This window comes from Emiliania huxleyi (genome assembly GCF_000372725.1).
Source record: "Emiliania huxleyi CCMP1516 chromosome Unknown EMIHUscaffold_129, whole genome shotgun sequence".
Taxonomy (NCBI): domain Eukaryota; phylum Haptophyta; order Isochrysidales; family Noelaerhabdaceae; genus Emiliania; species Emiliania huxleyi.
In genome coordinates, this window is record NW_005201298.1 from 305,529 (window position 1) to 319,903 (window position 14,375).

Here is a 14,375-nt window from a genome sequence, read left to right on the forward strand (position 1 = left end):
CGGGCTACCCCCCCCCCCCCCTCCCCCTCCTTCCGTACGCCGCCCGTCTCTGGCACCCCCCCTTGCCAGCGGTGGCCCGGCTCGGCCGCCCTGCTGGCACACGCACCCCCTCCCCGCCCGCGCCTCTCTCCGGAGGGACACAACTGCGGCGCGTCGACGAAGCTGCGAGATTCCCCGAGATTGCCCCGCGACTACCGGAGGACGAACTGCGACGTGTCGACGAGGCACGCCGCCTGGACGGCCGCCGGAGTCAGCGGCGCATCGACGTGCAGCGGAGGCTGCTTGGACGCGTCTCCCGCGTCGGCGCGCGCCGCGAGGATCGCGGCGCGTGCGGCGAGGAAGGCGGCGGCGGCGAGCGCCATCGGCGGCTCCGCAGACGCCTTGGAGTGCAGCGTCGCGCCCGGGGCCGGGTTGGGCGCGCGCGGCAGGAAGGAGACGTTGAGCTCAAGGGGGATGTCGTGCACAGCCGGCACCTGTGCTCCCCCCGCGCCGAGCGTGGGGAATCGGAGGTGTCTCGGAGGTGTCTCGGAGGTGTCTCGGAGGTGTCTCGGAGGTGTCTCGGAGGTGTCTCGGAGGTGTCTGGGAGGTGTCTGGGAGGTGTCTCGGAGGTGTCTTGGAGGTGTCTCGGAGGTGTCTCGGAGGTGTCTCGGAGGTGTCTCGGAGGTGTCTCGGAGGTGTCTCGGAGGTGCACCTTGTACTCCCACGTGCCGAGCGTCGTCGGCGCGCCGCTCGGCGAGTGGGAGACGACCTCGGGGAAGAGAGAGCAACGCCGGTTAATGACAGGGAATGATGGAGAGGAATCGCTCGGCGGGCGGGAGACGGCCTCGGAGAAGAAGAGGCCGAGCGCCATGACGAAGCCCCCCTCGACTTGCCCGAGGTCGATCTCCGGGTTGAGGGGCGTCCCCTGGTCCATGAGCAGGTCGGCGCGCAGGATGCAGGTCTCGCCAGACAGCGCGTCGATCTCGACCTCGCAGATTAATCAGCACTACTCAGCACTACTCGGCACTGGGTCACCGACGGCGGGTCGCGCTCTCCGCCTCGCAGCACGCCACGCCCGAGGTTGCGTAGTCGAACTTGGGCACCCCCTCGGGCGCGGCCCCGCCGAACCAGCCGCTCGCCGCGAGGGACACGCCTACTCACACCCTCCCCCTTCCCCGCGGGCGCCTTTCCCTCCACCCCAGCCGCTCCCCCCACGAGGGAGTCGCCCGCGTCGGTCGCCGCTTTGACTGTGGCCTCCCACGCGCCCTCCCCCGCCGCGCCAGCCGCCGGCCGGAAGGGGAGCAGGCGAGCGTTGAGCGTCTCCGCCGCGTCCAGCACCGCCTTGGCGACGCACTCCGGGGTGTGAAGGGAGGGGCTGGTCAGGCGCTAGTCAAGCGTCCAGCAGCGCGCCTTGACGACGCACTCCGAGGTGGCAGAGCCGCCCGTGTCGGCCGAGCCGGGCGTGGCGAGCGACGAGGTGTCCGACACAGACACGCCGCCGAGCGGGCAGCCGAGGGCGAAGGCGGCCGCCTGCGCCGCCTTAGTGTGGATGCCCTGCCCTAGCTCGCACCCTCCGTGGGCCAGCCGGACGGACCCGTCCGCCAGCACGCCGAGCGAGCAGCCCTCCTTGTACGCGCCTCCGTTGTCCTCGATGCCGTACTTGACGGGGACCATCCTCAGCCCGCGCTTGCGCCACCGGTTGGAGCGGTTGAACGCCTCCACCTGCTCACGCCAACCAATGCGAATCAATGCTGGCCAATGCGAATCCATGCCGAGGAATGCGAATCCATTGTGAGTAATGCGAGTCCATGGCGAGTAATGCGAGTCAATGCGATTGCAATAGGTTGGGGCGCGGTTTTCGAGCCCCCGCCTGCTCGCGCCGCGCCGCAACCTCCCACCGCGCCTTCGCGGACTGCCACATCGCCGGCAGGTTCCAGTTGAAGCCGTTCTCGCCCACGGTGACGCCGCAGAGGGCCGCGTCCCCCGTGGCGTACAGGTTGGCCTCGCGCACCGCGTCCGCCGGCAAGCCGACCGCCTCGGCCGCAGCCTCCATCGCCAACTCGTGCAGCGGGATGGTCTGCACGACGCCGGGAGCTCGGCACGCGGTGCTGCCTACGTGTGGGACGAGGCGAGATTGCGCGAGACTGCCCGAGACTGCACCACCCCCCCGGGGAAGCGCGCGGCGCTGCCTACGACGCCGGAGTTGTAGAACGAGCCGTGCACCGCGAAGTCGTCGGCGCGGTACGCGTTGTCCGCCCAGCAGACTCCCATCGTCAGGTCGCCTGTCGAGCACCAATTAATTAATTACCAATTTTAATTAATTAATTAATTATAATCAATACTCCCATCGTCAGGTCGCCTATCGAGCACCAATTGACTGACTGTTCGTCCTTCGCCACGAATCAGAGCAGGCGCCCGTCGTCAGGTCGCCTGTCGAGCACCAATAATAATAAATAATAATAATATAATATAATATAACTCCCGTCGTCAGGTCACCTGCGCCGCCGTCGACGACGCCAGAGTCGAACGCCGCGGTGAGCTCGATTGACGAGACGACGCCGCCTGTCGGGACATGTCGCGGACATGTCCCGGACGTGTCGCGGCGCTGCGGGGAGCTCGAGAGGGGATGGTACGCCACCCTGGTCCACCGCGAGCCGGAAGGAGCCCTCCATCGGCGGCCGGCCGCCCGTCGACGCCATGTCGTCCGAACGGTCGTTGTGCAGCCGCACGGGGCGGCCGTGCTTGGCGGCGGCGACGGCCGCGGCGATGGCCGTCGGGAGGTGCGCGTTGAGCTTGCCGCCGTACGCGCCGCCGATACGGCGCACGCGCACGTCCACCGTGGCGAGGGGGAGGCCGAGCGCGCCTAATCTCGGGTAATCTCCGGTAACCTCGGGCAATCTCGCCGTCCACCGTGGCGAGGGGGAGGCCGAGCGCACCCGCCACCGCCGTCTGCGTGCGGGTTGGGTTCTGGTTGGCGCAGGTGATGGAGAGGCCGCCTCCCTCGACCTACAATAATGAACGGGCTCCTCTTAACGAACTGATCGGTATCGGTGATGGAGAGGCAGCCTCCGTCGACCGGCAGGGCGAGCGCGGTGTTGGTCTCAAGGTAGAAGTGGCGCTGGCCTGGTATGGACCAGTGAACCCATTAGTAATCAGCGTCTTGCGGGTCACCATAGGAGGACACAGTGGCGCTGGCCCCCGATGCGGAGCTTGCCCTCCACGGCGGCCTTGCCCTCCGCCGCCGCGCGAGACCACCACTCGCCCGCCTAAGTTCCAATTCAACCAGTCAGCCCCCAGTGTGTGACCGGCTGGACTCACCTCCTTGTCTGAGTGAACGCTCGCTCGCCTGCCGCCCGCGCACAATGCTCGAGTGGTGATCGTCCTCCTTCACCTCCTGCGCGCCGCCGTCGCCTCCGCCTCCGCCTCCGCCTCCGCCTCCGCCTCCGCCTCCGCCCTCGCCTCCGCCTCCGCCTCCGCCCTCGCCTCCGCCTCCGCCTCCGCCCTCGCCTCCGCCTCCGCCTCCGCCGCCTCCGCCCGCCGCCTTCGCCTTGCGCGTCTCCTCCTGCAGCCGCTCGAGCCGGATCCCGTTCCGCCGCGCGAACCCAGAGGAGCGGAGCTGCTCGAAGGCCGCCGCCACACGCGCGGCGTCGGGCGGACTCCGGCGCGAGGTGGGAGGGGGCGGGGGGGGGGCTTGCTTGAGGAGCCCCGCCGAGTGGCTGAGCCTGAGCACGGCCAGCTGCGCGCCTAGTCGGCCGGCCACAGCTCGCTCAACGCGCGAACGGCCGAAGCGTTGACGAGGCGTGAGCGGATGGCTGCGCGCCACGCCGCGCGTGCGAGAGGGAGTCGGCGAGGACGACGGCGACCGGCGCGCCGACGCATGGGAGCGGCGACCCGACCGGGTGGAGGTAGAAGGGGTAGCAGTTCGAGTCGGCGGCGGCGGTGGCGTTGGCGGCGGGGTTCGGGAAGTCCGCCGCGCTGACGACGTCGACGACGCCGGGGGAGGCGAGGGTGGCGCTCCAGTCTGCCCCGCAGAAGGAAGCGCCGGCAGAGCCGTCCGGCGCGAGGACGAAGGCGCCTAGTATGGAGTGGTGAGCTGAGCGCTCCTCGGTCGGCGGCAGAGCCGTCCGGCGCGAGGACGAAGGCGCCTAGTATGGAGTGGTGAGCTGAGCGCTCCTCGGTCGGCGGCAGAGCCGTCCGGCGCGAGGACGAAAGCGCCGCAGAGCTCGCCCGCGACGGCTGGCTCGTCGGAGGAGTAGAGCGCCTCGCCCGACGCCTGAGTAGCGCACTCCTTCCTGCACTCGTGATGAATACTGCATGAGTAGACCGCCCTCCCCCCGACGCCTGCAGCAGCGAAGTGAGCTTGGGCAGCGGCAGCGAGACGGGCGCCTACAGGAAAGGTCCAGGAAAGGTCCAAGAAAGGTCTAGGAAAGTGAGCTTTGGGCAGCGGCAGGGAGACGGGCGCCAGCGACGCGTCGCTCACGCCGATCGACTGGGTGCCGCACGAGACGGGCCTGCTCTCAGGAAGTAGCCTCGTCATTGACTAGCCATTCCTTGTGAAAGGGCCGCACGAGAGACGGGCCGGTCGGCGGCGGCGGCGAGCGAGCCGGCGACGGCGGACGCGAGGCGGGGGGGGAGGGGCGAGCCCTGCGCGGAGAGGAGCAGCTTGTACGCAAACGAGGCGACGAGGGAGAGGCGGTACTCGTGCGGCGCGAGGTGGCCGATGTCCGAGGCGGAGCCCGCGTCCGACTCGACGGCCTTGGCCGCCTGCTGAGGGACGCGTCCATGAGAGTGACTTCCTTCACAGGGAGGTACACGGACCGGCCTTGGCCGCCTGCTGCACCAGCTCGGCGACGAAGCCGCGCATCGCGGCCGCGTCGGATGGGGCGGCACCTACGGACGACCTTGCTAATCAATTAATTATTAATTAATTGATTAATTGATTAATTGATTATTCATCAGGGCGGCGCCTACGGGTGATCTCGCGGCGAGACTGCGACGAGACTGTCCGAGGTTGCACCGCGACCGATGCTCGGCGCCGACGAGACGGGACGCGGCGGAGGGTGGGACCGCCCACGTGCCGCTCGAGACGAGGCCGCCAAAGGCTCCGCCCACCGCCGCGACGGCGCCGCCCTTGCCTGCGGGGCATGTCCACGACAGTCCGGGACATGGCCCAGCCGCCGGCCGGCGACATGCCCCCCCGCCAGTGCGCAGCGCGAGGCAGCAATTGAGCAGCGCGTGGCTGTTGGCGTGGCGCGACGAGACCTTGTCGGCGAAGCAGGCGGCGAGCGAGCCCGCGCGGCCGCCCGCCGACGCGAGAGGGAGGCGCAGCGCCACGATGAGCAGCGAGGCTGCGGAGCGAGGGCCGCAGGAGAGGTACCTGAGGGAGGTGTCGCGGAGGTGTCTCGGAGGTGTCTCGGAGGTGTCTCGAGGACCGCAGGAGAGGTGCCTGACTCAGCAGCGCGAATGTGGTGAGTGGAGTGGGGGCGTGGGCCGCGGTGCGAGGCCCAGACAGCGGTACTCGGACACGCTCACTGTGCGGAGGCCGCCGCCGCCGCCGCCACGGCGAAGGCCGGTGCGGTCGATGACCGTGAGAGAGGCACCGACGCCAACGAGGAGCACCGCCACGTCGGAGGGGAGGGCCGGGTGGGCTGCGGCGAGGGCAAGGTTGCCAGCCCACGACCCGACGGCGCGCACCTGAAGGAGGTGTCTCGGAAGTGCCTCGGAAGTGCCTCGGAAATGTCTCGGAAGTGCCTCGGAAGTGCCTCGGAAATGTCTCGGAAGTGCCTCGGAAGTGCCTCGGAAGTGCCTCGGAGTTGTCTCGGAAAGTGCCTCGGAAGTGCCTCGGAAGTGCCTCGGAAATGTCTCGGAAGTGCCTCGGAGGTGTCTCGGAAGTGCCTCGGAAGTGTCTCGGAAGTGTCTCGGAGGTGTCTCGGAAGTGCCTCGGAAGTTGTCTCGGAAGTGCCTCGGAAGTGCCTCGGAGGTGTCTCGGAAATGTCTCGGAAGTGTCTCGGAAGTGTCTCGGAAGTGTCTCGGAAGTGTCTCGGAGGCTGGCCGCCCACGAGCCCTCTGCGCGCACCTGAGTCGTCGCCACGCGGCCGAGATGGCGGGCGAGGGCTGCGGCGGCGGGTGCGGCGGCGCCTCCGCGCTGCTCGGAGGCCCAGGGCGGCCCCCCTCCCCTCCCGTCCGAGAGAGGGGCCTCGGCCGCCGCGGCGAGAGCGCTGCGGAGAGCCTCGAGCGTCTGCGCGGCGCCGGCAGAGAGCTCCCCGCTGGCAGGGTGGAACGCGGGCGCCGCTGCCAGCTCCGGCACGCCGCTCACGTCGACCAGCGCGGCGTTTGCTTGCGGCGGCAGCCCGCCCGCCGTCGGGCCGCGGGGAGTGTAGTACTTTCCGACCCCCATGCCCGTGTTTCCACAGTGCAGCAGCGCGGCCGGCTCGCGCCGCAGCAGCTCGACCTAATTAGCCAACAAGCTTCCTCTGAAGTGACTGGTTGAGGTAGGCGGAGAGCTCGCGCCGCAGCAGCTCGACCAGACCCTCGAGCGAGGCTGGCCGCGAGTAGCTCAGCCCGCTGCCTGAGGGAAGTGTCTCGGAAGTGTCTCGGAGGTGTCTCGGAGGCTGGCCGCGAGTAGCTCAGCCCCGCTGCCCTCGTCTTCATACCGCAGAGAGACGGGCGCCCGCGCGCGCGCCGCGACCGCCGCCGTCGGCGAGACCAGCCGCAGCGCCCTGTCGCACTCGCGCCTCGCCGCCGCCCTCCGGCCCGCCTCGCCGTTTGAGAGAGAGGACGCCTGCAGCGCCGCGTCGCACCTTCGGACCGGACGGCGTGGCTGTGGCCCTTCCGAGACACCTCCGAGACACCTCCGAGAAGGTTCGCACCGGCGGCCGCACGGCTTGCCCGTGGCGACGTCGTGGCACGGCGCGCACGTCTCGAGGTCGGTGATGCAGGAAGAGTCGTCGTGGGCAAAGGCGCGCTTGAATGCCTGCAGTACGAGGGAGTGACTGCCGTCACGGTGTGTGACGTGCTGTCAAGGCGTTCTCGCGGTCCTCGAGGGTGAGGGTGAGGGTGAGGGTTAAGTTAGGGTGACGGTTAGGTTAGGGTGAGGGTGAGGGGTGAGGGGTGAGGGGTGAGGGGTGAGGGGTGAGGGTGAGGGTGAGGGTGAGGGGTGAGGGTGAGGGTGAGGGTGAGGGTGAGGGTGAGAGGGGGAGGGGGCGGGGCCTGGAGGATGGGCCGGTAGCCGGTGCAGCGGCAGAGGTTTCCATCCAGGCTCTCCTCGATCTCCTTGGCAGTGAGGTGCGCCGCGCCGCGCGCCGCCGCCCCGCCCAGCAGCGCCGACATGGCAGTCACCCAGCCGGGCGTGCAGAAGCCGCACTGGCTGCCTTGCCCCTCGGCGATCGCCTTCATCACCTGCGAGTACCCGGCGCCTTGCGAGCCGAGCCCCTCGACAGTCGTGAGCGCGAGCCCGTCGCAGCCGCAGAGGAGGCGGAGGCACGCGTTGATCGCCCGCGGGTGGCCGTCCGACCCGACGGCGATCACCTACTTCTCCCACCACACTCAGGCGAGGGGTGGCCGGCGGCAGTTCCACCCCCAAAGGGCGGCCGACGGCACCGTGCACGCGCCGCAGCCGCCCTCGGCGCACCCAATCTTGGTGCCGGTGAGGCCCTCGGAGCGGAGCCACTCGGCGAGGGTGAGGGAGGGAGGCGGGTCGACGAGTCGCCGCTCCCGCCCGTTCAGGCTGAAGACCAGCTCCCGGCTCGGCGCGTCGGCCAGTCGAGCGAGCGGGTGGGACGGCGCGATGGCGCGTCGGGACCAGCGCTGCCGGGCGAGCAGCGCAGCTAGGACCGCGGCAGCGAAGACCGCGACGCTTCTCGCGTGCGGGATGTCTTGGCAAACTGCAGCCAGCCAGCCCAAGCCGAGCCCAGCGCTGACGAGGAGGAACTCGTGCGCGCCGCGGGTGAGCTGAAGCCTGCGGCGTCGGGTGGCGCCCGGAGGCGCTGCCGGGTCGAGCAGCGGCTCAGAGAGGCTCTTTGAGAGTCCTTTGCCGGCCTTCATGAGGTTGATGTGTGTATGGAGCCGTGTATGGAGCCGGCCGACGACAAACGGGGCCGGGGCGATCGCTAAAAAAGAATTCACCCTGCGCCACAGCACACAGGTTCGACACAGGTACGCCACGGTACCAAAAGAGAATTTAACAACAAAACTCCCTCGCACGACACTGGGCACGAGAGACTGCCAGCGACAAGCTGGAGGCAGGTCGCTAGACTGAGATGAGACCGCCAGTGGATGTGGGAGTCCACCGCGCACCGCGCTGCGAGCCTGTCGTGTCCCTTGTCAGGAGCAGGAGAGCCCCACCTGTCCCCCTGATCGTCCTTCCAAAATCCTGCTCGTGCAGGTGGGGACCCTGTCCTCGTCCCATCCCTCGTTTGGCGTGCGTGTCTGTTTTCTTTCTTTCTTTGAGCTAGAACTTCGTTGTTAATAGGAACAAGCGAAGGCACACACGACATGACGCCAAACACACGATTGCACGCACCGCACCGCACCTCGCACCCGCGCCCGCCGCCCCCCCGACCCCCGCCCCGCCTGGGTGGGAAAGAGATGAGGAGATGGGACAGCGAAGGAGGAGTACGAGCACGTATGGGAGGGTTCAATGATGCGCCACGCTGCCCGGCGTTTCTCACTTTCCGGGACAGCCCCGCCCTTGTGAGGCAGGAAAGTGACGGCTACCCCGTACGCGCCTGCTGCTCTACTCGTCGCCGACCGCCCATCCCCCCTCCTCGTTCCCCCCTGGGCGAGCCGATGATCGTCGAGCCTCTGCCCTGCGTGCCCCCCCCCCCCCCCCACACACACACACACCGCCGCCGCGCGAGCGCCGCGCGGCGGCACACCCAGCTCAAAAGAAAAAGAAAAAAGGGAATGAGGAGACCAGCGAGGGAGACTCCCCGCCTATGCAAGCCCCAGAGAGGGGCCGCCATCGCCGAAGCTGTGCCAAAGCATAACTCCAAAACCCGCAGCGGCCCAGGGGGCCTTGGGGGCAGCCTGCCGGACCGCCGCTGCACGGGGCTAGGCACCAGAAGATGAGTGGAATTGATGAATTGGGCCGTTGTCCGTGCCTCCCCTCTATACGTCAGAGTGGGACCTACGCCGCGCCGGGAAAGGGGCGCGCCCGGTCCTCGACGGAGCCGCGCGCCCCAAACGACCCAGGCGGCGAGTAGTCGACCTCGAACCTTCGACATGTAGTTGCCCATAGTTAGCGCCCGCCCGCCCCCCCCTCCGTCGCTTCGTAAAAGAAAAAACAAAATAAAACCACGCAAAAGAGAAAGCGAGGCCAAAAAACGATTGCGTGAACGGCGTCACAAAGCCCGCCGGTTTTGATCGACAATCGTGAGATTGACCGCCGTCGACCAGAGAATGGCAGACGATGCGTCAGCTTGTGCGGCGCTCGCGCCGCGCAGGCTGGCCCATCGAGGGCACTCTCTGGCGCTGTCCGGGCCAAGCGCGGCGCCGCGCATGCCGCGTGCCACTCGCCGTGGCTCGCGGTGCAGCGCCACTGCAGCCTCGAAAACGTCGCGCACAGCACCAGCATGCTGCCCACCAGGCAGCAGAGTGCTGCACCGGCGTGCAGCGGACGCTGCGGCGCTGCGGCGTCGCCTCCCCGCCCTGTCCACGGAGCAGACGAGCGGCGGCACGGCCCTCCACCAGCTGCAGGAGTTGCGCACTTCCCAAAGGAAGCACAGGATGCTCCCGCAGTTTACGCAGCTTTGTGCAGCGCAGCGCACGGGCCACGCCACACAAAGCCGACCCTCAGCCTGGCCAAGAGGCTGTCTGCGGAAGGCCTGGCAGCGCGTACGCGCCTCCTCCGCGGCCATGCCCTCCGCCCGGGCGAGCGAGGAGCGAGGACACAACCATTTCTGGAATCTTGTGTCCCCGCCCCCCCCCCTCTTTCTTTTACACTGGGCACGGGACTGGCGCGCACTGGCACTAACACAGGCGCTAAAAAAGAATTTAAAGAGCCGAACTCTCTCTCACAGCAGACAGGCTCGACACAGGTGCGAACTGGCGCGTGCTAGCGCTAAAAAAGAATTTCTCGAAGTAAAAAAGAATTTTTCGAATTTCGAATTGAACAAACGACTCCCTCTCAGACAGGCTCAAGGTGCGAACTGGCGCGTGCTAGCACTATCACAGGCAAACCACCGGAGCCGCCTAAGCGACTCTGAGCGCCCAGCGACGCGTGCCGGATGGAGTCCGGCCGCGCCCCGCGCGGGTGACTAGGGAAGTTCGCTCAGGATGTGTGGCAGCCGCCCCGTTGGCTGAGTGTCTTGTCTTGTGGTTCTGTGTGTCGCTCCTGTGTGACCGTCATCGCCCGTCTAGCGTCCACCCATACCGCGTTGGTGTCCCAGTCGTTGGTCGGACTGTGTTTCGCCTTCCCATCAATCAATCAAGCGACTCCGTTAAGTCTTAAGAACGGCAATGCACTTAGCTCCGTGCACAATGCCGCTCTCCCCGCACGCTAGCTCGAAAAGAATTTGCGCTGAGCGACACTGGGCACGGGACTGCCACACCAGGGAAAACAAGCGACATGAGAGTTACAAAAATGAAATCGGTGCCACGCACTCGCCACTCCAGGGGGCGGGGTGCGCGCTGTGCCTCTGTGTTCGTGCGTCGCCCATCTCTCATGGAGATAATAGAGTTACGCGTGTATTTATTTATTTGTCCAAGTTGCCAGCCAGAACTCAGTACTCTGCAGGCCCAGTACTCAAGGCCCAGCCCGCCTCACCCTCAGCAGTACAAGCTCAACCCGATCGTGAAGAGCGCAGCGAGAGCGGACTGCGTGGGCGGGCGCAGCTCGAGGGGGAGGAAGCGGAACGACAGCAGGTTGTATGGCGTCCAAATGCAGAGCTCGAGCAAGGAGACTGCCCCAAACCCGTCGAGCATGATTTGGAAGGCGGCGGCGGGCGTTTGGCCCATGAGCAGCGGCACGAGGACCAAGTATAAAGTGTTGGCGATGGGTGCCCAGATGAAGTAGTCCGCCGTGCACTTGAGGACGATGATCTCAGGCGTGGTCTCGCTGCCGGCGGACGCCTCGAGCAGCCGCTGCCACGAAGCGCAACCCACTCCCGAGACGAAGAACGCACGAAGCCCAACGCCGCGCCGTGCACATACACATTCGTCGCCTCTACGTCAAGCGCGTAGGCTTCCGCCGGTATTAAGGAGCGCCCAACGACGTCTGCGCCGCCGCGCAGGACTGCGGCCTGCACGGATGCGAGCAGCAGATATCTGCGCTGCATGAGGCGGCGGTACTTGACGGCGGAGCGCTGTCCGAAGCGTCTGGCGCGGGCTGCTGGGCCCAACGTTGTGCGTCGGTCAGGAGGAGACGGCGTGAAGAGCTCCTCAGAAGTCAGCGCGCAGAGCTCCTCGGAAGGGCAGAGCGGGTCAACCAGAGCGTGGATGGCGGCAGCTCGACGTGAGAGCAAGCCGATGGCGGCGGCAGGCTGCTGGTGAGCCGCCGGCATCCAGGCATTCGCAGTCGCGATAGAGAGGTGCAGGGCGAGCCACGATGCCGACGTGGGCCGACGGAGCATGGTCGCGACTCGTCGCAATTTCGCGCAAGCAATCGAATGGTTTGTAGTCTGGGCAAATGACATGGCAGCAAAAAGAATTTACACAAGAGAACTCTCTCTCAAAAAGAATTTCTCTCCGCGAGGTGGATATCCTTTGGCCGCGTTGCAGCGAGAAGCGGCGAGAGACTGCGAAAAGAGATACGAAGAGGCAGACTCCCCAGGGTGGGCGACGGCTAGCGCACCACACTCCTCTCCTTAAAATCCCTGTGTGGTGGCGTGCCCCACCACTTTGTGTGTGTGGAGAAATTTACCTTACCTTACCTTACGACTTTTGGGACACAATCACGATGCACGTGTGTCGTTGTGAAAAACCCCAGCCGCCAGCCCCTGCCGGGGGGGAGAGAGTCTAGCTACAGTATACTGGTGACGTCAACCGCGCAAAATCGCCCGCCCGTCCTCCTCCGCTCCTGCTCGTAAGTTCGCAAGATTTTACGAGCAGGGGGCAGGGGGGGGCGGGGCGGGGGCCGCCGCCGCGGGGGGGGGGGGGGGCTCTTTTGTACTTCAAGTCTCCTATCAGTCTCCACCCCCATGGAATCAATTTATAAACAAGTGACTGGAACGGACTGACAGAGCACTCTTTAGCACAAGCCCTCGTCGGCACTCTGCGTGCCACCATTGGGCGCTGCCGCCGCATCGCCGAGCGCGACCTCTTGCAGCACTGGCGTCAGCATCCCGATCGCCTCGTGAACCAGCGTCAGCGCCGCCCCCGCGTCCAAGTGCACCGCCGTGCAGAGAGCGCGGCGCGCCCGCTTGAACGCGGCCGCGTCGGATGCCGCGGAGCAGCTGCGCGCCGCCTCCGCCCCGAGCGACGCCGCAGAGACTCGGTTGACGGCGTCAGCGAAGTGGGCGGCGGCCGCGCAGACGGAGGTGGCGAGCCAATCCGCCTGCTCCGCCCGCGACAGAAACGGCCAGTCGGCGCCGCGCAGCATCGCCTCCGCCGGCGCGTCCTCCCCGAGACCGAGCGGCGTCTGCGTGGGCGCGCGTTGGCACGCGAGCCCGAACCTAGGAGTGTGAGAATTCATTGGATGGAGGAGGACGGCGTCATTCAGAGCTCGCCCGCGCAAACCCGAGCCTCCGAAGCACCACGAGCGCGCACGTGGCGAGCTGCCCGAAGCATCGCGCGGAGTAGGCGTGCACCCGTGCCACACCCTCCTCCTCCGTCCAGCTCTGCTCCTCCCCCTCCAAGCCGCCCTCGGCCGCACCTACTAGACGCCAGGCCGCCCCTCGGCGTCGCGCCGCCTACCCACACGCGCGCCGCCACCCCCGCGCCGCCTCCCCGACCGACCGCATCCTCTAGCTCTGCGACCGGCGGCGCGAGCGCTGCTGCGAGAGCGTCCTTCAGCCGTGTCGGCGGCGGCGCGCCGCCCCGACTCGGCGGCGGCGGCGGCGCGTTGGCGGCGGCCGGCGACGCCTCCGATTCGAGCGCCACGGCGATGGCGTCGAGCGCGGCCTCGATGCGCGGCGTCGAGGCGGCGGGCAGGCGTGCGAGCTGGAGCTGCACCTATAGTGAGGAGCTGATTCGTTGAGGAAGGAGGACTGACTGGCGCCCGAGTCTCGTGGATCAGCGAGCGGGAGCTGCACCCGCAGCAAGGCTCCGTCCCTTAGCCCCTCTAGCGCGCCGAGCGAGGCAGAGCCGCCCAGCCTGTCGAGCCAAGCCTACGCGCGCCACAAGCCGACACCTCACACTCTCCCTTTCCGCCACCGGCCGCAGACGACCGCCGGCCGCAGCGCCTCGAACGGCGCCAGCTCGGGCGGCGGCGGCGGGCCGGACTCCTCCTCCGCCGCCGCGCCCTCCTCCCCCCCCTCCTCGCCACCGCCACCGCCCGCCGCGAGCGGCCGAGCGAGCGCAAGCGTGGAAGTTCCGACGTCGGCGACGGCGCCTGTACGGAAGGTTCCGAGAAGGTTCAGTGGAGGCGCAGCACCTGCACCATCGCACCCGCCTCGGCGACAGCGCGCCGGCCGTCTCGCGAACGTCGGTGGCGAGCTGGAGGAAGCCGCTCGCCGACTCCTAGGAAGTGTCCAGGAAGTGTCTAGGGAGTGTCTGGGAAGTGTCGAGGACACCGCTCGCCGACTCCTTTGCGAGCGAGCTGATTGTACCGGTGACGGCGCCGCCCCGCTCCACCAGCTGGCCGCCCCCCTCCTTTAGCCCCTCCTTGAGCCCGCGCGTCATTCCTCGCGCCAGCCCGTCGCCGACCACCTAGACAATACCCTTCAACCTGAGACACGCACACGCAACACTTCCCCGACGCGTGAGCGTCAAAGCAGCGGCAGTGGCCGACGGCGCCGTCGCCTCCGTCGGCGCGGCTCCGAAGTCAGACGCCGACGTTGCGGCTGTATCTCGGCTATCTCTCGGCTATCTCGCGGCTATCTCGCGGCTATATCGCGGCTATGTCTCGGCTGTATCGCGGTTGTGTCTCGCCAATATCGCGGCAACGTCTCGGCTGTTTCTCGCCTCGGTCGCCGCAGCGCCGAAATCGGACGCAACCATCGCGCTCACGGCGCTCGCGACGCTCACCGCGCCCCCCGCAAGGCCGCGCACGTTCCGGAGCGGCGAGCCGAGCTCCGCCGCCGCCGTGTCGCTCTCGCCGGCGGCAAGGCCGTGCGTCGGCTCCGTGTCGGCGCTGGCGAGCCGCGAAGAAGCGTCGACGACGCCCTTCCCCACTGCGCCGGCGGTCGCACCGACGGCTCCGACCGCCCCGCTCGACACGTCGGCCGCGAGCGCGGCGAGGCCGACGGCAGACTCGAGCGCGATCCTGTTCCTTTGCCCAGTCCAGGTGAGTGTGCTGC

General features: G+C 67.8%; 4 protein-coding genes across 4 annotated transcripts; all 4 read right to left on the bottom strand.

The window, feature by feature from the left end:
- Positions 1-191: 191 nt before the first annotated feature.
- EMIHUDRAFT_226032 (hypothetical protein) lies at positions 192-4,843 on the bottom strand (the record flags this gene model as incomplete). Its single annotated transcript, XM_005789421.1, has 17 exons — positions 192-380; positions 692-748; positions 821-967; positions 1,108-1,320; positions 1,396-1,701; positions 1,871-2,056; positions 2,140-2,243; positions 2,476-2,541; positions 2,618-2,842; positions 2,916-2,985; positions 3,056-3,102; positions 3,164-3,245; positions 4,187-4,271; positions 4,304-4,365; positions 4,436-4,490; positions 4,655-4,743; positions 4,820-4,843. The coding sequence occupies 17 exons, from the start codon at positions 4,841-4,843 to the stop codon at positions 192-194; spliced, it is 2,007 nt and encodes a 668-aa protein (XP_005789478.1).
- Positions 4,844-7,293: 2,450 nt separating this feature from the next.
- On the bottom strand, positions 7,294-7,719 carry EMIHUDRAFT_57427 (hypothetical protein; the record flags this gene model as incomplete). Its single annotated transcript, XM_005789422.1, has 2 exons — positions 7,294-7,506; positions 7,579-7,719. Coding segments are annotated over 2 exons (354 nt in total), but the record flags the coding sequence as incomplete, so codon positions are not given.
- Positions 7,720-10,746: 3,027 nt separating this feature from the next.
- Positions 10,747-11,255, bottom strand: EMIHUDRAFT_110055 (hypothetical protein; the record flags this gene model as incomplete). The annotated part of the gene is made up of 2 exons (XM_005789423.1): positions 10,747-11,061; positions 11,127-11,255. The coding sequence occupies 2 exons, from the start codon at positions 11,253-11,255 to the stop codon at positions 10,747-10,749; spliced, it is 444 nt and encodes a 147-aa protein (XP_005789480.1).
- An 831-nt stretch (positions 11,256-12,086) lies between these two features.
- Positions 12,087-14,334, bottom strand: EMIHUDRAFT_440490 (hypothetical protein). Its single transcript, XM_005789424.1, has 8 exons — positions 14,041-14,334; positions 13,650-13,878; positions 13,525-13,596; positions 13,305-13,468; positions 13,170-13,244; positions 12,861-13,089; positions 12,655-12,790; positions 12,087-12,590 (listed from the first exon to the last, which is right to left on the bottom strand). Exons 2-8 carry the CDS (start codon positions 13,756-13,758, stop codon positions 12,167-12,169), a joined length of 1,209 nt encoding a protein of 402 aa, XP_005789481.1. The 5' UTR covers positions 13,759-13,878; positions 14,041-14,334; the 3' UTR covers positions 12,087-12,166.
- Between the last annotated feature and the right edge of the window lie 41 nt (positions 14,335-14,375).

Excerpts from the sequence above, each read along its gene's own strand:
- EMIHUDRAFT_440490 (XM_005789424.1), bottom strand. The coding sequence starts at position 13,758 with ATGACGCGCGGGCTCAAGGAGGGGCTAAAGGAGGGGGGCGGCCAGCTG. Across the intron at positions 13,245-13,304 it reads TCGAGGCGCTGCGGCCGGCG|GCTTGGCTCGACAGGCTGGG; the intron begins GTCGTCTGCGGC and ends TGGCGCGCGTAG. Across the intron at positions 12,791-12,860 it reads GGATGCGGTCGGTCGGGGAG|GTGCGGCCGAGGGCGGCTTG; the intron begins GCGGCGCGGGGG and ends GGCGTCTAGTAG.